Below are 21,949 nucleotides of genomic sequence, written 5' to 3' on the forward strand. Positions count from 1 at the left end.
GTCTTACTGGGATAGATTTGTTTAGCCTGGAGCTAATATATCTCCCACTACTTTTCTATAGCCATCTGGCCTTGCCCCGTCACACTACTCCCAGTCCAAACATACAAACTTCTGTGAGAAAAAAAAATATATATTTAATTGGATTTTCTCATCTAAACTTAGAATTCCCCACAATACTGCTTTATCGAAGAATTGTTGATTACTGCTTCCAGCTTTCTATTTGTCCACTGTCCAGGTTAAAATATGTAAATTTAGATGAAAAATGACATGCTGTTAATTAGTTATGTAGCACACATTTAAATCCTATCCCTATCCCCTGCTCTGAACAGAACAGGGAAGTGGTTATCATGTAAAATTTAAATCCCTTAGAGGATTATTGTTTTCCAGAATAATGAGGTATCATAACTTGATAAATTTACACACCATGGCATCACTTCTTTTCTCATTAAAGAGTATTAACAACAACTGTGGAGCTGGAGCAGGTTTAAATTTAGCTATCTAAAAATTACATAGAAACTTACCTTTTCTTTAATCCAGAACTGTATTTTGAAATATCCTTACAACATTTGTGGGAAAAGAGAGACATGAAACTAAAAGAAGAAAAATCTATTTTTAGAAACACAAAAAGTAATGTTAGAACATGATATTTAAACACTGGCAATGTAATGTAATGACTGTGGCTCATATTCGAGTATGACTATGACTGGAAATCAGTTTCCACATGTAGGGTTCAGGAAACTTGCATGGGCATGCTGGTGTCTACATTTCCTTCTGCTGTCGACTGAGGTGGCACAACAATATTCTGTTGCACGTTCTGCTTCCTTAGTCGCAGAATGCCAAGCTCACCTGTCACGGGTCATATCCTCCCAGGTCATTACATTACATGTTCTTTTTCAAAAGACCTGTATGTATTTTTATAGCGTTTCTTCCTTCATTAAAAAAAAAATCCACATCAAAGACCTAAACCTTCAAACACTTGTTCATGTGAGTAATTTCACTCAGGTATATAGCCCCTCATTGCTTGTTTGCAGGATAGAGCCCTGAGTTTGGTTATTATGGTCACAATTGTCACCTGCTCCACACAGTTGCACTGTACCACAGAAGAGCACATGGTTCATTGGGACAGGTAGTAAGGACTCTGAATTGCTGCTTACATGCTCAGAGGGACTTGTGCAATCCTGCATTTGGCCTGCATACACTGTCCAGGCACTATGAACCAGGGCTGGGTGACAGGCTGCCACTTCCTCCTCTCCCCCAACCCGTGGTAACCGGACTTTTAGTGTCTGTTTTTTAGTGTCTCTTTCAACCACACTTTCCGGTCAAAAACCAGACACCCGGCAACCTTAGGCTGTAATAGTTTATCAGCTCTTCAATGAAGAACACAGCTGCCCACATAGGGGACACTGGTCAGCTGACCCTTAGCATCCACCTAGAAACAGAGAAGTTGGTCCAAAGAAAGCATTAATGGATCCAAAGCCACACCAGTGAGACAAAGCAGTTACGCAGGCCTGCTCTGTTCAAATAAAACAAAGATGCCAGGGCAAGCCTAATGCTGAAGAAACCATTCAGGAAGGGCCATAGCGGTACAGGTCAGGCTTTCCACCAGCTACAGCCCAGTCGTGGAAGCAGCACCCCACAACTCGCCGCTCACTTATATACATGTAGCCTTGGTGACGAACCCTCCTCTACTCCAAGGGGTTCCAGAGTCCCAACACTGTCCTACTGAACAGTACTGGGCAGTTGCTGACATGACTCCAATGTTTTGAGGTTCCTGTCACCATACTATGACCCACTCACTCACCCCCACAAAAATCTTACCATAACTTGATTGCAGGCTGCACAACCAGAAGGCATAGAAATTATTTTGCTCCATCTCTGACATACAGGGATTTGGGATCCATGTAGCCTTCAATGGGTCACAATACCAAACCTACCCCTTTCCTTTCCTAAGGGGGTGCAGGAGTTGACACACATCCTTCTTACACACAAGGCATACTGCAAGGGCATGATTTAGGATTTGTCTTACACTGCACTGTGGGTGCAGCCTATGTGATGTGTGTTGGCTGTATAGGACTAATGATACAGTCATGATAATCTTGTTTTATCATGTGTAAATGGAAAGTATAAAGTATTTTATGTGAATGTATGGATATAGATGTTAAAGAATTCCACATGCTACTCAAGAAGAAAATTACTGAACCCAGATACCTTTTTAAAGAGTTCAGTTTTTTAATTCTATTTCTTTTTCGTTTAGAAATGTAAAACAATACAGTATGAACATCTTTTTAATCCATTTTAGCAATACAGAAGAAAATCCTTTAGTCTAAAAATAAAATTTTGTCTTTTATCAAATCATATGAACATTTTTTTAAAATAGAAAACTAATGGAACACTAACTGCTTTCTAATATTTTGACAACACCTGGAATGTGTAAGATGTTAGAATGCAATGGGTATTAAGTCCTGCAGGTAACAAAGCATGTCCTGCTCTTCCTGGACCAACTTTATCTTGAAATCTGAAAACTTTCTAGAAATATTCTTCTACAAAGAGAAAATAAAAATAAGAGGGTTCAGAAATACCTATTTTTTTTTAAATGAATATATTGTTTACGCAATCACATACAACTTTTGTATCCAACATCTTGTACTGGAAACTTTGTCACTTTATAGTATTTTATGGCATTACAATCTTTTTCACCAAAGTTTGATATCAATGTTGTCAGCATATGTACGGCAATGTCACCAATTCCCCATGGTACGATTCAGTGGAATGTAGAGGGCAGACTGTATTTATACCGCAACATTTAAAAGTGCAAAGCTGACAAGGGGAGAACAACAAACATTAAAAGAAAATACACTGTATGAAATATGTTTTTAGAAGTTCACTTCTATGCTAGACTGCTGTTTTAAACTCCCAAGAATCTTTTGCTAATTTACAAATGAAAAGTGGATGACCATTAAAGCAAATAATAAAAATGCAAAATAAACTTATCCTAATTAAAATTTCTTACAGAAAGCAGGTAACAACTCTTCAAGCTCTCTCACAATCAAAAGAGTTAAGATTTGGGTAGTACCTTTTCTTGAGATAACTGTCATACATTAAAATATCACTTTCAAGTTTGATCCCCATTGGCTTGAAGACAAGATTGTTAAATTCTGAAAATGTTTGTTAAGACACATAATTTTGTTTAAAAAGCTATACAGTATCATCAAAAATATAAAAATCTGAAAATAAACTTACAACTGATCAACCTGCATGACACGGTCATGTAACATAAAATATTGAAATTAAACAGTAACAATTTAGTATATAGAACCAATCAAAATTCTGTTGACAAGAATAATAGATTAAGGGCCAGGTTTTCAAGAGTGGCCTCCATCTTTACATGCACAATGTTATATCTGCAAATAATTCTGCTTGTATTTTGGGGTCCGCAATAAATTGGAGGAAGAAGTGATAGTTATACACCTTTTTGCACATACAAATCAGATATTTAGACGTCTATTATTCGTACCTGTAATTAATTTAAAACCCAATTATTTGTGGGTGCAAAAAGTAGGCCTACCAAAAAAAAAAAAAAAAAGATACTTGATTGAGGCCTACCTGAAAATTTGGCCCTAAATGTCTTTGTGCAAACACTTTTCATCGTGCCCAGAAAAAAAATAATGGAAAAGGTGCTCAGAAGGAATAGAAGGCATGAAGAAATATTATTTGAGAATATATTCTGCTTGGTTTTCAAGAAAGGACTGCAGCAACAGAATTGGATTTTAACATAGAGGAAGAAGATAAAACAGCTTTAATCAAATTAAGTGTTAGTTCTTAGTAAAATGCCAATGAACAAAAAAATGTGATCAGCTTTGATGTAACTTCATGTGACAACTTTGTAGCAACTAAATGTCTATCCCAGATAATGTAATTAGTGTTACAGTTAAATTGAACACTACAAAATCCTCAAAGAAAGTAAAATCGTAGGGTTCCAGTAACTGAAGCACAACGAATAACTTCATCTTTTTTCATTTTTAAAATAACTGTTGGATAGTGATCTACTAGTATGGTACAGACAGTACTGCAGACTTGACTGCAATAGACATCCATTTGTCCAACATTAGGGCTTGATCCTACAAACATCACTCACTTAACTAATACTTACTCATGGGAGTAGCCCCACATCAATGAGATTATTCACATCAATAAAAATCTCTCATATAAACATTCGAAAATTTGACCCTTATGCAGAATTGAAAAAAACCTTCAATTCACATACTGAACTGAAGTACTTCATGTAGGATTATAACTCAATTAAGTAGACTATTTCTTTGATCCACTAAGACTTCAATTGTTTGTGAATTTAGAGTATTAACACAGATTTTCCTCTGTTCTCCAGAATGTGAACTTACATTTTGTGAAAAGAAATATTTAACCCTTCTGTTAAGGAAAATAACCTTCACAGTGTAAACTGAAGGATGCACTGCTGTCCCACTGAATCTGAAACAAGGCAAACTGAAACAACAGCAGCAAGATAAGTGGGAACACCCTCCATTTCTTAAACAGGAATTCTTGCCTGTTTCACTAGAAAATGTGCTTCTACAGTAAGGGTGTCTACATTAGTCTTTCTGTTCCTAATTTCTCATTGTCACTCTCACCAGTTCAGCTGTACCAGTGCTAGCCACAGTCATGGGATTTATCTAAATTGCATCGAGACTACAGAAAAGGTTATGGTTAGCAAACATCTTAGCTAGTCCTGACATAAACTTGATCTCTTTTCCTAATATAGACAAATCCAGAGTTGTTAAAACACTGGTGACCACTTAAAAGTCCAGTGGTAGCAGCAGTCATAAATTATGGGAAAAATACCCTAGTGTAGAGAAGGTCTAAGAATAATTACTATCCAGTATAGATGCACTGCTGCTACCTATAGCGCAACCACTAGTCAGGACAGGGATTAGGCACTTTTACCACCACAGTTTCATAAAGCAGGTTTTCACTGTGGTAAAGCCCTAAAATCACTAGTTTTCATCATGAAAACCTGCTTCGTGACGCAAATACAAATATCTGATCCTTGTCTTCACTTGTGCTTCCACTGCTGGCAGCAACACTGCAGCGCCACGACTGCTGAAAAAAAGAGAATCATTTCGCCACAAGATTTGACGCATCTGCAAACATATTTTTACAGTTTGGCTAGACTACTCAATTCTGAAACCATTTCAACAGAAACTTCTGCAGGAATACATGTAAATTCCAAAATCAAAGGGATTAAACAAGATGTGGTATACTGCATATACTCTTTGGGCCAAATTCTACGGGTTTTACACAGACAAGGGAAGTTTTGCCCAAGTATGGAGTGCAGAACCTGGTCTACAATTCAGATAAAAGCTTAGCTCCATTTCCATATTTTCTTTTTTATTAAAATCTGAACAAAATATATTGGCATATCTCAGCCAAGCAAAATCCTTGAAAACTGCAGAGAGGCTCAAAGCAAGTACGACTGCACAATAATATGGATATAAATCTCAGACTAGTAAAATAAGAAATAAATGCCACACTAAACTAAAACAAAAATACTCAGATCACATTTCCTTATGTTCAGATTAACTAACTAATATAGGAATTTATAGTTATACCCTATTGTAATTACTAATTAAAATGCCGAGAAGTAATTCAATATTCTTCCAAATATTGGATCCTTACCCTTACCACTACCTACTTAAACAGAATGCCTGTTCTTCAGTACTGAGAAAAAGCTTCCCCAAAGTAAATCTATCCAGTCTTAATGGGGATCATACACTGACTCTAGAGACAACATAGCTCTAAATTATTCACTGCAGTTTTCCTCCCTTCTACAGTTGAACAAAGACACCTGGCCTAGTATAACAACAAAACTGAACATGCTGCCTATTACCGTAGTTGGCATTATTGACAGGAAGCCTCTTGAATACAGGAGTTTAAAAGGTCTATTACCATATGGATGGCTATTTGGAACAATCCAATATCAAACTGTGTTTGTACAAAAAAAAAATCCATACTACTGTGTGTACAGTCTTTCTAGATCTTAACATTATTCACTAAGAGTTCCATTCTCTTGAGCTTGCGTTTATTCTTTGGCATGGGCTTGTCATATAAACCATTTTTAAGAAGATGCTCCTTGCTGTGATGGATCTGGGCACCATGCTGAAGTTGGAAAGAGCACAAAGCTTGAAGAGGGCGGAGTATAGTCTGTGAAAAACAAAACAAAAAAGCTTTGAAATATGTCTAGGAGATATCATTTCATCCAAGCTTTATGTGTAGGGATCACCATTAAAATATAAAATTTTACCAAGTTTTATCATGCAGTGGAATGTGAGATACTAAAGGACCTGATTTGTATACAGAAGTGGCCCTCCACACGCGACTCTCCCTACATACAGAAGGTGGAAGATATATGTCTCTGGACATTGTGAGCCCTATCCTTGGGTCCCATGATATATCTCGGATAAGGGACAAGCCAAGGAAGGTATGGGCAGGCCATGAAGGATGCACTTGTCCCCCTTCTCTGGAGATTCCTCTGGATATGTAATAGAGCTACATCTAGCCCAGATATAAGGGAGTATGACTAGTAATCTACGGTACTATGCCAATCCTACCAGCAGCTTTTGTATCCCTAAGTTTTGTGTCCTAAGTGTCCCTAATTTGTTGCAGAGGGACCAGAATAGCTCTGCATAGAGTGAGGACCAGGATGCAAAGAGTGCAAAGATGGGCTTTAAAGCCACCTTTACAAAAAACTCCTGAACTACGCTCTGTGCAGATGAGCTACATCCCAGGATTTGGTCCAGTACTGCTCGCTGCCTCTTAGATCTCTCTTGAAATGCTGATTACCATTAATATTTTACAGTGCCAGCAACAAAAGACTGAGAACATAGAGGACATTTTAGTGCCTTGACAGAGTCTTCCATCATAGACCAGTGGGATCAAAACTTGCGATGCAAGGGCTAATGTCTGATTGGTATTCTTTGACCTAATAGAATAAACAAACTCAAGAACTGTCACGACCCAAATTTCTCCAAGGGCACTTGACAGTTTTACGCTGATTAGTAGAAAGACGCAACCCGGGGGGTCACGTTTTCTGGCTAAAGGACTATTCCAGGTCAGTGGGGCAGGCTTAGAAAAGCATTTTATCTTCCAGCTAGCTGTGAGGGCAGCTCAGGTCATCGCTGCATTTCTGCAAAAGCTCAACTGATTTCCATGAAGGACTCTTAATTGTTTGTCTGGAATTGGATCAGCACTGTCTTCTGAGAGTTAATGTTCACCAGTGCTGTGCTTTGACTGTAGGAAAACATTTTAAACCTATTTAAAAACATTTATCTGTTTAAAAATAAAACAAAGATAATTGCTTAGCTTGATCCAATACCCTTTCTGTAGCTACTAAATGTTACTACATATAAGGACATGGGGAAAGAGTTGCATCTGACCAGTTAGAAAACTTTTAGTGTCTACTTCACTCCAACAGTTTTAACAGGACACATTGGCATGAGGATGACTTAATTCAGGCCCCAGTTAAGCAATATACATAAGCATGTATCCCATACTTAAAGCAAGTTACATGTTTAAATATCTTGGCTGAATCAGGACCTATGACACACAGGTGCCCCTATTTCCTTCCATCTAAATACATGTCATGGGAATATTTCTCTCTCCTCGTTGGTAGATTATAACACACTTTTTTAAACAAATTCTATTTGCTATACTATATTTTTCTTCTTGAATTAGTAATTTTTAAAGGGTAGAAACAGTCTATTGATTCAGTCCTGATCTCAGATACAGAAAACTAGCATTAACACACCTTTTAAAAAATGAATTATGGTGCTTCCACAGTGGATGGTTTTACAAGATATACAGCAATGCATGTCTGATTATCTGAGACTATGCTTGAGTTTCAGAGTAGCAGCCGTGTTAGTCTGTATTCGCAAAAAAAAAAGGAGTACTAGTGGCACCTTAGAGACTAACCAATTTATTTGAGCATAAGCTTTCATGAGCTACAGCTCACTTCTGTTTCACAGGGTGTACCCCCCCATCAACAATAAATTGCTAAGTTTTCTGACTCAAAGTTGTTTCAAGACCATGAAATCACACCAGCTTTGGGGGGTGGTAAAAAAAAAAAAAACCTTTCAACATTCAACTGAAGGTAAATTGAAGTTGTGCTCCTCCTCATTATGTAGGGAACTATGCAATACATGTGCAGGTCATTTCAGTAAAATACCCAATTTAAATATTTCTGTCAAAGATTTGTTCTTAAATAAAGGGATACATCTTTATTTTCTGAAATATATTTCAAGCATAAGGTTTACAAGATCAAAAGATCCTGTCAACTTCAACTGTTTTCAGCTATCATTAAAAAAGGAAACAGAGTGCAAAGCACAAAGCTTTGAAGATTTAGCTTAAAACTTTGGTTGCATACGCTGATTGCCATGTCATTCACTGCTCATGAATCACTAATTATCTTAATAATCATAAAAATTTTTGTATCTATGAAAATTAGATAAAAGGGTGAAATCTCTGCAAATTTTACTAGCATTTTCATTTGCTACAAAATATCAAATCTTAATCTTCTAGACTGAAAACAGCATGGGTGAGACAGAATAAATATGTAAATTCTACACATGAAAAACATTAGCGCAATGGATTGTTACCTTCCTGGCAGCTTAACCCAGTACTTAGTACCTAGTAGTTTTTGATAAATTACAGAATTAAGAAGTATCTGAAGAAAAGTATTTACAAAGATTCAATACAACATGTTATATTAGTGTCATTTAGCATACTACAGATGCTATTTAGGGGAGTATAGCTAGGTAGTCACCTTGCTCCTGCCTGAAGGGCTGAAAAGCCAGCCCTTGAAGAGGGCTGGGGCTGTGGGCTACAAGCTGGGCTAATTGGGGAAGTAGCCACAGCTGGGCCACACCCCAATCAGGCTGCAGCTGGCCTGTATAAGAAGCCCAGGGAAGCCAGGAGTAGTAACATTCTCTTTGCCTTTAGAGGGAGAAGGGCCTGACTGCTGGGGAGTTTGAGTGAGTACTTGAGGTGGAGTGGGGCTGGGGAGCTCTGGCCTGGAAACTCCCCAGGCTGCAGGCCAGGAGTAAGGCCAGATAAGTACTGAGGTTGAGGGGCAGCAGGTCCAAACCCCTTTCACTGTGATGAGTGGCTAATACACTGCAGTCTGCCCAGGGAGTGGGGCTAAATGAGGACTGGCAGTAGCCAAGACTGAGGTGAAGTGGGGATAGTGGGTAGGGGGTTCCCCTGGGTGGGGAGACCCTGAGACTGAGGGGTTACTGCCAGAGGGGTAGCACCCCAGACAAAAGGGCACTGGGTCCATAAGGGACATGGGGAGGAGCAGTGACAGGTGAATTGCCAGACTGCACAGGGTGTTCTGGAGGGTAGTGAGCTATTCCCAAGGATGACCAGCAGGAGGCGATGCTGGGTGAGTCCATGCCTGGTTACAGGGGGATATTGAAGTATTGCAATTGGGAATGCCAAGTGAGTTAGAAATGAATGCACTTCTCCATCACATGTTCTGTTTGCCACACTATTTAAAAATGCAATACATTTTCTATTTCTTAATTTTGAGCCAAATTCTGAACTCTTATCTATTGGTATTTGTTTTATACTCAAAACTGAAGTGTATGAGTACCTTACAGACAGATATAAGATCAAGTGATGGAGAGACAGATGTAGATTTAGTCTTCTCATCTTCTCTCAAAAGAGGGAGGAAAAAAGGAGTGAGAAACAGAAGTATGGGATGAGAAAGTGAATGTAAGGGAAATGAGGAGGAGAGGGATAAGGAGCTGATGAGAATAAGAGGACAGACTGAGTGAGGAGTACACAAGAGGACAGCAAGATGAATGAGAAGAGGGCAAGGAAAAAAAATAAAATAGAAAGGACTGATAGAGAAGAGAGTGAGGCCAGTTAGTTTGAATTTAGGGGAGATACCATGATGATGGGTTTGGTACAAAAACAAGAAGACTGTAGAAAAGTGGAAGTCAAAAAGAGTAGATGTGAGGGAGGGTGTGTTCATAAGGGCTGCGCTCATAATAATTAAGCTTGTTAGGTCAATCTGTTACCCCACACAGAGAGAGAGAAGAATGATTCAGAAAGATACCTAGTTGATGTTAAGACAGTAGCTGGTACTTTGAAACATTTCCCTCTGCCCACCACTTCCTTCCAAAAGTCTTGCCCAGGTTTATCTTCAGCCAACTCCACATTGTGAAGGAGCTAATCTAATTAGTTATGGTGGTAACTGGAAAATAGTGTAGTTTGCATTCAGTGCAAAGAATGTAAGTATCATGGACAAACTGTTTGACAGGGATGCCCTGTAAGAGGAGGGAGAGAATGAAGCCTTGTGGAAGTCCACAGTAGACAGCTGCAGTAATGGGTATGCAAGTGTCTGTTAGTAAAACCTGCATATGATCTGCAAGGAAGGAACAGAACAATAGCAGCAGACAGCTGCTTGCTTACCTCTGCTTAGTCTCGGAGGTGAACCAACCAGCAGCATCCCATGATCTTATTCAGGTCTTTGGGTAACGAATGTGTAAGGTGCTCAAGATAAATATGGTACTATTATCTAACTAACTGGGCTTCACACTACAGTTCCATTTAAAATTAATCACATACCTCCTGAATACCATCATTTTTTTCCATGATGGCAAGGGCAATAGCTGCACATTCAAGTGTAGAAAGGCAGGTGTTTGTTGGCTGGGTACGAATTACATATTGACTTGAAATGCTCGTTTTCAATTGCACCTGAAAAAACAAACACACACCCAACTTAAAGAAATCAATTACTATGATACAGCAAATTATTTTCCTTTCCTATTTTTTTAATAATCACCTGCCTTCATACCTCTCTACTGTCTTGTTCCCTGGTAGCCAATTGTCATAGACTATACATATCTTCGCACATGAATGAACCTGCTGAAGAATAACCATAGACATTAACCGTGTAGGGGTCAGATCCTAAACTCCTCACAAAACTAGCCCCAGTGACTTCAATGGGTTTATAAATGGAGGAGGATTTGGACTGAGTTGGAATAAACACGTGAGCACTATATACAGTTGATTCTAGAAGAATTCTTTCCTGGGTACCTGGCTGGTGAATCTTGCCCACATGCTCGGGGCTCAGCTGATCGCCATATTTAGGGTTGGGAAGGAACTTTCCTCCAGGGCAGACTGGAAGAGGCCCTGGGGGTTTTTCACCTTCCTCTGCAGCATGGGGCACGGGTCACTTGCTGGAAGATTCTCTGCACCTTGAAGTCTTTAAACCATGATTTGAGGACTTCAATAGCTCAGACAAAGGTAAGGTTTATTGCAGGAGTGCGTAGGTGAGATTTGGTGGCCTGCATTGTGCAGGAGGTCAGACTAGATGACCATAATGGTCCCTTCTGACCTTAATATCTATGAATTTATAAGCCCTTTTTTCTTTTCTTTCATTGATGTGACATTTGAATTTGCAGTGACCTGGCTTTTTATGCCAACAAAATGTTATTGATCAAAATGTGATTGATATGAATCACTGAAGGGAGTACAATCAGAAAAGTAATACATGTTAATGCCAACACACATTCTTGAGTTTTGCTGTAGAACTTGATATATTTGCATATTTTGGAACTTACACTAAATTGCATATGTTAGTTTGCCAGAAATCATTCACAAAACCTAAGACATACATATTCTATTTATCTGATTTCTTAGACTATTACAGTAGGTTCCCATCCAGTACTTTGGGTATCTATTCCATGAATTAAAAATCACAACATGAATATTAACAAAGTATCACACATAAATGTAGCTATCTCAACCCATGCCTTCCTCAAGAAGTAAGAAAAAAGATGGACTCTATGGCACGCCCAGAAGGTTAACAAATCTGGGCTCTGGCGGACCAAAGGGGAGAAGCAAATTCCAAAACTCAGGACCCCTCACAAAAAGCTTCAGCTAGAATGCCTCTGCCAAGTCAACTGTGGCAGCATGTAATGGTGAGATAGGTGATCTTGACTTGGTAAAACATGTTACCTTACTGGCCTACTGAAGGCTTAGTGATGGGCAAACCTCTCTGAACCTTTTGATTGTTGACCTCTGACCTAATCTTATGACCTATGACTCTGTCTCATGGATGATTTTATGCTTGAGAGCTAAAATGACATTAGTAGAACAGTGTAGTCCTAAGGAGAGAACTCCAGGTCATATATTTTGCACTCTCAATTTGGGAGACAAGTGAGTTACCTTAAACAAGTAGCGTACACCACAAGATTCCACAAGATGGGAGTTTTGTGGGGCTTTAGCTATTAGGTTACTATGCAGTATCTAAGCAGTTAGACCACATGTACATATAGGAATTAATAAGAAATAAGTTATGTAAATCATACATATTAGTGCTTGATACATAATCATGGACACCCCAAAGGCCACATGGATAGGGGCAGCTATTGACCCTATTATAATCAGTGTAAAGGATCACATTTGGTATATATTCGTACTATTACCATAAGGAAGGGCATAAAGTACCACAATCAGTTCCCATTTCTTCATGCTCACTGGGTCCCTGAGACATGTAAACTTAATCAGGACCTCTCTTGCGATGGCCTCCACTTACTTTACCTTCCATCTGTTTGCAATGGTCTCCATAAATTGTAAGTATGCATGATGTAAGATTGTAAGAAGGAACACAGGAAACGACTTTAATGTCATCTTTTTCTAACAGTTTTGTATATTGATTCTTGCCTATGATTTCAGTTACAGTTGTCTGTATTAAACAAAGCTTCTGTGTGTTTCACCAAATTCCATCTTTTCAATTAACTCTTAAGTAGCCGCTTAAGAAAGAACCTGTTATCTGTGACAAGTGCATGTTGCACCCCAATACGTAACCTTACAAGTATAAGAACTGTTCAGGCTACATGATTCTTTTTCCTTTCCATTCCCACTAGAGTCCTCCAAGAGCCAGATACTGCAATTGGATCCATGGGTTTGTCTCTACATTGCAGCTGGGAGGTGGGAGCAAGTGAACAGTCTTGTATTCGCTGTGTTCAAACTAGCACACTAAAATTAGCAGAATGGAAATTGTGGCACAGATGTTGGCTTGGACTAGCCACTCAAGTCCAAACTCATCTGATCCCCAGGGTCCAAGGTGCTGTAACATCCACGCTGCTATTCTTAACGCTCTAGCTTGAATAGAGTTAGCACAAGTCTGTCTACTATTCTGAGAATCTCATCTTCATAGCATAAAGTCAAGGTAAAACATTAAGGATTTAAAAATCAGTACTATGAAGAAAATTGTTTGAAATTACTTATGTGAGAAATTCTATCTTGTAATTTCTTTGTATATTGCTAAAACCATGGGTGGAACTTTACAAACTGGTAAGAAGGTAGGGTCCTTGCCTTGAAAAGTTAAAAATCTAAATAGGCAATATACAAAACTAGGAAAGAGGACAGAATGTAAGGAAAAGCAACGGGATTGAGTGTGATATTTAGCATGGATCAGGTTAATAGTCAACTCAACATTTTAAGAGATTTTCAATTAATCTGGCCTAGAGTTTTCAACAGTGACTGATAATTCTGCAGCCCAACTTCACACACTTTAACGGTCCTTAATTCCAGAAGTGCTGAGTATCAGTTCTCTGAATATCAGGTGAAAATTTCAGCTTTTAAGTATTTCAAACTGTACACTAAAAAGGAGAGGCACCCAAAATCACTGGTCCTTTTTGAAAATGCAGACATTTAGGTCCCATTTTTTATGTGTTAAAACCATCTAATGTTGTAACGGTCAAATACCTGAATTCCTTTGGGTTCTTACTACAAAAAAAGCAGCTTTAATATTAGTGAAGTAATCTATAAACTTTAGAATGTAGGGCCTGACCCTGAGAGATGCTGAGTATTTTGCCATGGCCATTACAATGGCCATTCAGACTTACTGCAACTGATAAATGAAGATTGTAAAACAGCATTTCTCAGCATTCCATCTTGTTTTCTTTTGGAAAAAAAATAATGTGCAATTTCCATTGCCACAATTTTCTTTCCAAAAAAGAACAGAGTACTGAGAAACTAACTGCTATTTTACATTCTACATATAATCACATTCTTTCTTTTAAAATTAAATGCATAGACTATTCCATATATGGACATATTGTACTCCATCATTAAGACTGTATTTACCCCATTTAAGTATTTGTCATCTTTTAGAAAGACAAATTAGAAATCAAATTAATTCATATAATTTATTCATATCATTTATTAGGCTACTTTGGGTAAACTGATTTACTGACTTATTGGTTCTGCCTAAAGTGATAACCACTTTATACTATTACACAAGTAAAACATTTTCTAAGAAAGATAAATCTAATCCAACCATTAGACTGTCTGTTTTATCAGCTCCAAAAGCTTTTATTGCTTTTATAAACAGCTGTTGAGAAATGACAGATTTTGTAGCATCAGTCTGTGAGAATTCAGACATTATTCATTACTCTTATAATTTCCATATATTTTCTCTTATGAGTTAACTTGTTTCATAACCTCAGTTGTAGGGTTTAACATAAATAATCTGTTCCTTTCCCAAATCCTTGAGGAAACACTGTGTTCATTTTCTTAGGACAATAAACCCTACAAAATGACTAGGCATAGGAGGCCAATTCCTATTCCTAAGGTCTGGTTAAGGAACCAGTTTCTTAGCTTACTTCAGAATATCACTAGATTGAAATTCCTCTTCAATACATTGGTTGCCAATGGCTTCTTACCCACTTTGCCTGGTCCCTTCCTCTTCATCATCATCTCCATTCCCTTCCCTTGCCTTCCTAACCTGGGGTCACTATCCTCTTCCCCTTCCTTACACTGTTCTTTATCCTAGTCCCTTCTCCAAAGTACTTCCAGATTCCTTACTTATGAGGGATCTGTAAGAAAGGAAGCTCCAAACAGTTCTGGAGTTTTGGTGACTGAGGCCATCAGCTTTCAATGTGCTAATAAGCGCTATCACAGCAGGAGCTAAACTGGGGCAAGAAGAATTCATGGATATGCTGGCAGGAAGAAAGAATCATTACATTCTTCAATATAATTGGAAGACCTACAAAATACTGATTTGATTTAGATTGGAGGGGAAGGTAGGGGTTTAAGGAATAAAGATTTTTTTTTTAGAAGAATCCAGCTGGTTTCCCTAAGGAACATGGATTTTGGTATTATCTGGTACATTTCAAAGGCAAAACCATATATTCAGAAATGTCTTTAAGCCGCTGGCAATGGTGGTCTAGCAGTATCTAGAGAGAAATCCATCCCAAAAAGGCAAGGAATTCCCAACACTCATTTCAATTCAGACAAAGGTATTGTGTATTATGTAAACAGTATATTTCTATCTTTATATCATAGTAACAATGGACATCAGTTTTCTATTAAATCCTTTTTTAAAATGAAACTTCTTAAACCTGTCTCTATTGTGCTCCTTCCTGGCTTACATATATTAGTGAACTTTTATTTTGTCCTTTTTAATGTCTGTGTGTGTCTCTCTTTCCACTATGGATCTTTTCCCCTTCCTCCTCACCCCCGCTATGTTAGCCATTCACTTTCCCTCTAGAACCTGCACATTCACCAAAATCTCTCTTCTTCCCTCTTCCTCATCCTTCATTCCTGGAGGTCTTAATCCATGACTAAGGCTCCTATGAGCTATGGTAACACAAATAATAAAATAAGAACTCCCTCCACATACTTTATCCACTTACCCCACAAATTCAACGAGACAGCCCTACAAGTCCATTCAGCACCCCAAACTTTTCACTCACTCACTCAAAATACAAACCTCTACTCATATTCACTACACAAGATATAGATAACTACACTCATACAACAAGCAGTCAATTCCCATAATGTACTCAATCCCCATCCAACACACCTTCTTTCAACAAATGCTGGGATTGAGGAAAGGACTCAGTAGGCTGACACACCACCAGGACACTTCTCATCAACTTGGGGAATGACAGAGGCTTCAGCTGTCAGATTTTTCTTCCTCTGAAAGCTTCTCCCCTTTGCAGACTTACCTCCCTCCCTCTCCTCAGAAGCTATCTATATATTCCTTACCCATTGTCCACAGTGGCTTCTTGGGCCAGAGAATGAAGGGTATGTATTTCTGTTTTTGGAGAAAGTCAGGATTGGGCACTAAAATCCTCTCTTATCCTCCCCCAGGCAAGAATTATTGACCAGTGTGCTTCCCCCATCTAGGCTTGTGGGGAAAAGGTCAAAGGAATCTGACGTGGCAGTGGCTCACGTACTACAAGGTATTTCTGCACAGCACTGGCTTCTAAAGAGCCACCTACTGCTTTCCCAGCCAGTAGCATAAACCCATTCACAAGAGTGTTCTTTGTAAAGCACATCTCTGCATATGGGTGGGGGAGCTTCATCATAGTAACAAATGCTTGTTATTTCTAAGGTTGATTACTGCAGCATTTTAGTGGGATATTTTGTATATTTAAACAGGTTCCGTTAACAATTGTTGATTCCAGATATTAGGACATACAGTATAATATAAATCTAAAGGGACACAAAAATGGACCTCTTGAATATGTACTTTACATGCTTATTCATCTGCAGAGGGGGAATGTGGGGAGGAGAAGGCTTATAGTTATTTTCTGCAAATTCAATGTCCTCTTTACTTGAAACATCTTTTTCTGCTACTATAAATCACATTTTTGCAAATGGATCAGCCCAATATTGATTCTTTAATAAAATGTATATTACAATTTCATAGTTAGCCAGAAAGTGATATTTTACATTTAGTGGCTGATTATCCCCAAAAGCTGATTTTCATGTCTGCAAAATCAGGACCTAAGTGCCAGTCTCTGTCTTCGTGTGTCGTATGTCTTCACAAAAGGAGCTCCTGGCTCATTAACAGATTGTTTTCTACTACACTATACCAGTAGCTCATTATCATACATTAACCAAAAATTCTATATAGTATGATAGCCAGATTTACACTGGGGTGAAGGACATAAAAATGAACTGCATATTCTAGACCAAATGCAGACCCTCCACTCCCACAGCAGTAGATCCTGGTGAGATTTTAGAAGAACACTTCACCTGCCTGGCTTAGAGATGAATTGCTACTGTTTATTCCTCTAGCCCGTGGTAAGTGCATGCAAGGCTACTTAACCATGGGGATGAAACAGCCTCTGCAGAACTGCTCCATTAGCTTGAAGGAATGGTGCTTCCACACCTTTCCCTTTGCACATCTCATAAGACTATCCAAGTGCTGAGCTGAGAGTTAGCAGTCTTTGTGCATTGTCTGTCCCAAATCAGAACATTTTGTTGTCATAGCTCGTGTATTACACCTGGAATTCTAGAAAGGAACACACAAAAACACCCACCAATCTGACACTTCACAACAGAAGCCATGGCATTTTGCATCTAATTTCCCATAAAATAGTGATGATATATTGATACAGTAATTATATCATACTTTTGACCCTGAAGCATCTCAAAACAATTTACAAACCAGATGCATATATTGGAATAATTTCAGTCACCACTGAAATACAAAAATCTCTGAATTGAAAACAAAGGGGAACTATGCAAAAATGAGGAGATTAAACAGAAATTAAAAGGTACAGTGACGAGAGTGAAATCCCTGCAAGCTGCATGAACACTTGTCAAAGACCCCATAATAGAGGCTCAACTTAAATGTATACCCCAACTTAAAAAACACAGTAAAAGGAACTAAAGAGCGACCATGGCGAAACAACTATGTAAAAGACGCAGTGAGAGATAAAAAGGCATCTTTTAAAAAGTGGAAGTCAAATCCTAGTGAGGTAAATAGAAAGGAGCACAACCATTGCCAAATTAAGTGTAAAAATGTAATAAGAAAAGCCAAAAAGGAGTTAAGAACAGCTAGTCAAAAACTCAAAAGGTAACAACAAAACAGTTTAACTACATCAGAAGCAGGAAGCCTGCTAAACAACCAGTGGGACACGTGGACAATCGAGATACAAAAGGAGCACTTAAAGATGATAGTCATTGCGGAGAAACTAAACGAATTCTTTGCTTCAGTCTTCACGGCTGAGGATGTTAGGGAGATTCCCAAACCTGAGCCATCTTTTGTAGGTGACAAATCTGGGGAATTGTCACAGATTGAAGTGTCACTAGAGGTGGTTTTGGAATTAATTGTTAAACTTAACAGTAACAAGTCACCGGGACCAGATGGCATTCACCCAAGAGTTCTGAAAGAGTTCCATGTGAAATTGCGGCACTATTAACTATGGTTTGTAACCTGTCCTTTAAATCGGCTTCTGTATCCAATGACTGGAAGATAGCTAATGTAACACCAGTATTTAAAAATGCCTCTAGAGGTGATCCAGGCAATTACAGACCGGTAAGTCTAACATCAGTACTAGGCAAATTAGTTGAGACTAATAGTAAAGAATAAAATTTTCAGACACACAGAAGAACATAAATTGTTGGGCAAAAGTCAACATGGTTTCTGTAAAGGGAAATCATGCCTTACTTATCTCTTAGAGTTCTTTGAGGGGGTCAACAAACATGTGGAGAAGGGGGATCCAGTGGACATAGTGTACTTAGATTTCCAGAAAGCGTTTGACAAGGTCCCTCAACAAAGGCTCTTATGTAAATTAAGTTGTCATGAGATAAGAGGGAAGATCCTTTCATGGATCGAGAACTGGTTAAAAGACAGGGAACAAAGGGTAGGAATAAATGGTAAATGTTCAGAATGGAGAGGGTAAATAGTGGTGTTCCCTCAGGGTCAGTCCTAGGACCAATCCTATTCAACTTAATCATAAATGATCTGGAGAAAGGGGTAAACAGTGAGGTGGCAAAGTTTGCAGATGATACTAAACTGCTCAAGATAGTTAAGACCAAAGCAGACTGTGAAGAACTTCAAAAAGATCTCACCAAACTAAGTGATTGGGCAACAAAATGGCAAATGAAATTTAATGTGGATAAATGTAAAGTAATGTACATTGGAAAAAATAACCCCAACTACACATACACTATGATGGGGGCTAATTTAGCTACAACTAATCAGGAAAAAGCTCTTGGAGTCATTGTGGATAGTTCTCTGAAGATGTCCATGCAGTGTGCAGTGGCAGTCAAAAAAGCAAACTGGATCTTAGGAATCATTAAAAAAGGGATCGAGAGTAAGATGGAGAATATCTTATTGCCCTTATATAAATCCATGGTACACCCACATCTCGAATACTGCATACAGATGTGGTGGTCTCAACTCAAAAAAATATACTGGCATTAGAAAAGGTGCAGAGAAGAGCAACTAAAATGATTAGGGGCTTGGAAAAGGTCCCATCTGAGGAGAGATTAAAGAGGCTAGGACTTTTCAGCTTGAAAAAGAGGAGACTAAGGGGGGGGGGAATATGATAGAGGTGTGTAAAAATCATGAGTGGTGGAGCAAGTGAATAAGGAAAAGTTATTTACTTGTTCCCATCATATAAGAACTAGAGACCACAAAATGAAATGAATGGGCAGCAGGCTTAAAACCAATAAAAGGAAGTTCTTCTTCACACAGCGCACAGTCAACTTGTGGAACTCCTTGCCTGAGAAGGTTGTGAAGGCTAGGACTATAACAGGGTTTAAAAGAGAACTGGATAAATTCATGGAGGTTAAGTCTATTAATGGCTATTAACCAGGGTGGGTAAGGAATGGTGTCCCCAGCCTCTGTTTGTCAGAAGGTGGAGATGGATGGCAGGAGGGAGATCACTTGATCACTACCTGTTAGGTTTGCTCTGTCTGGGGCACCTGGCATTGGCCACTGTCGGTAAACAGGATCCTGGGCTGAATGGACCTTTGGTCTGACCCAGTATGGCCAATCTTATGTTCTTAAAGTAGTTCTGTAACAGCACTCAGCAAGAGTTTATGGAAGGAAAAACAAGAGTTTAAGGAAGGAAATTAGGAATACCTCAACCAGTTCAAGCTGGAGGGGAAAGTTAGATAAGCCAAATGCAATTACTCATTGCAAATTGGCCAGGACACTGAAGTTAGCATTTCTTCTTCTACATGAAGTGCCACCAATATTTTTGGGCTTGATTTCAAGACATCAGAAGTCTAGAGCTGCATGTAATTGAGTATCTAATTTCCATATACAACTGTGTAGAAGGCCTAGAGCTTCCAAGGCCTTGAAGGCCATGATAACAAGTTTTATGTTGGTTTAATGTCTCATATGTAAGCTGGCTTCTCTACCAACACAGTGCCCTCCCAGTACATGATGGAACACTGGCTCATTGCTCAACTTGCTGAGGACTTGAGTGGGAGGTATGGGTATGATTCAGCATCTCTCAGGACCAGGTCCCTTTGGTACTAACATCACCACTTACAGCAACCTAGGTTTTCCTTGGAGGTCTCCCATTCAAGCATCAACCCAGGTCATCCTGTTCAGCTTTTGAGAACGAATGGGAGTATAAGTTTGGCATAATATGACTATAGGCCAATCATACTATTACACAATGTGATTGAGATTCATCCTTGTTAAGAATAGTAGAATTTATTAGGACTAGAGAGATCATATAGAATTTTATTGAATATACTGTCCCCATCCCTCCCTTCCATCTTAATGTCCCACCTCTTCTCAACCTCTTCTGTTCTCATGAAACTCTTACCTCCCTCACTGCTCTTAAAGGCTCAGCAAAATTCCTCCGCCAAAACTATTTTTTTCACCTAAAAATGCAGGTTTGGATTGATCAAAACATTTTGTGAATGTGTTGATCCTGGTGAATTGTTTTGGTCAAAATGAAAATGAGACTACATCTAAATGAACAGTTTCAACATTAATCAAATGATTTTTCAACTAGGATTACATATCAAATCTGCCAGGCCTTGCCTGATTTACAGCAGCTGATGTCCCCACACCTCTGCCGGCAGGACTTGCTCAGCAGCAGACTTAAGACCTGCTGCAAGGAGAGGGAGGGGAGCTGTGGTGAGTGCCTGCATGGGGGAGCCAGCCAAGACAGGGGTGGCAGGAATGAGAGAGTTATGTGTGCAGCATATGAAACATTTCTGGGGGCACTCCTGAGCCTGGTAGTTAGAGCACTTCACTTAAAAGTCGGCAAGCCTGGGTTCTATCTCCTGCTCAAGAGCAGGGATTTGAATGTGGAGCTTCCACATCCTAAGAGAATGACCTAACCACTGGTCTAAAGGTTATAAGGGGGATCCAGCACCAGTGGCCGTTCCTCTGGCTATGAATTGTGAATCTAGCACTTCTCTTCCTTTTTTTAAAAAAATTAAAATACCTGAAACAATTTCCCCAACTTTATTGATTTGCCCAAAATTCAGAAAAAAAATTTGTTCAACTTGAACTATTTTTTTTCAGAACTGAAAAATCAGTTATGCACCCAGCTCTACTCCTCTCTCATTAGTTCTAATCTCAAAACAAAAATGTATGCTCATCCAAAAATGTATTTAGAAACACAACACACCCTTCAAGATAAGAACACAGTATGACCATCTGGTTAGTAACCTTGTCCCACTGTATACTGATTTTCAGACTGTTTGTTCCTCATACGTGTTTTGTTTTTGCTATAATTAGATTGTAAGAACAATGAAAAATCAATCTGGTTCTTAAAAAGAATTTTAATTACAGAAAAAGTAAAAGAATCACCTCTGTAAAATCAGGATGGTAAATACCTTACAGGGTAATCACATTGAAAACACAGAAAATCCCTCTAGGCAATACCTTAAATTACAAAAAGACACAAAAACAGGAATACACATTCCATGGAGCAGTTTATTTTACAAGCCATTAAACAAAAGAAAATCTAATGCATTTTCTAGCTAGATTACTTACTAACTTTACAAGAATTGTAAGGCTTACATTCGTGATCTGTTCCCAGCAAAAAAATCTCAGACAGGCAACCCTTTGTTTTCCCCCCACCCCCTCCAGATTTGAAAGTATCTTGTCCCCTCATTGGTCATTTTGGGTCAGGTGCCAGTGAGGTTACCT

General features: G+C 38.7%; 1 protein-coding gene across 4 annotated transcripts in view; it reads right to left on the minus strand.

Moving 5' to 3' along the window:
• Positions 1–2,249: 2,249 nt before the first annotated feature.
• DTWD2 (DTW motif tRNA-uridine aminocarboxypropyltransferase 2) overlaps positions 2,250–21,949 on the minus strand; it is a 191,785-nt gene continuing 172,085 nt past the window's right edge. For 2 of the 4 annotated variants that reach the window (XM_073344786.2, XM_073344787.2), the window contains 2 exons: positions 10,639–10,767; positions 2,250–6,213 (listed from right to left, as the gene is read on the minus strand). In XM_073344786.2, coding sequence (XP_073200887.2) covers positions 6,043–6,213; positions 10,639–10,767 — 300 coding nt within the window. In that variant the 3' untranslated portion in view covers positions 2,250–6,042. Of the gene's footprint in view, positions 6,214–10,638; positions 10,768–10,855; positions 10,939–21,949 lie in introns of those variants that run through there. The other 2 variants (XM_073344790.2, XM_073344788.2) reach the window with 2 other exon arrangements.

Source organism: Lepidochelys kempii, chromosome 5 (genome assembly GCF_965140285.1).
Source record: "Lepidochelys kempii isolate rLepKem1 chromosome 5, rLepKem1.hap1, whole genome shotgun sequence".
NCBI lineage: Eukaryota > Metazoa > Chordata > Testudines > Cheloniidae > Lepidochelys > Lepidochelys kempii.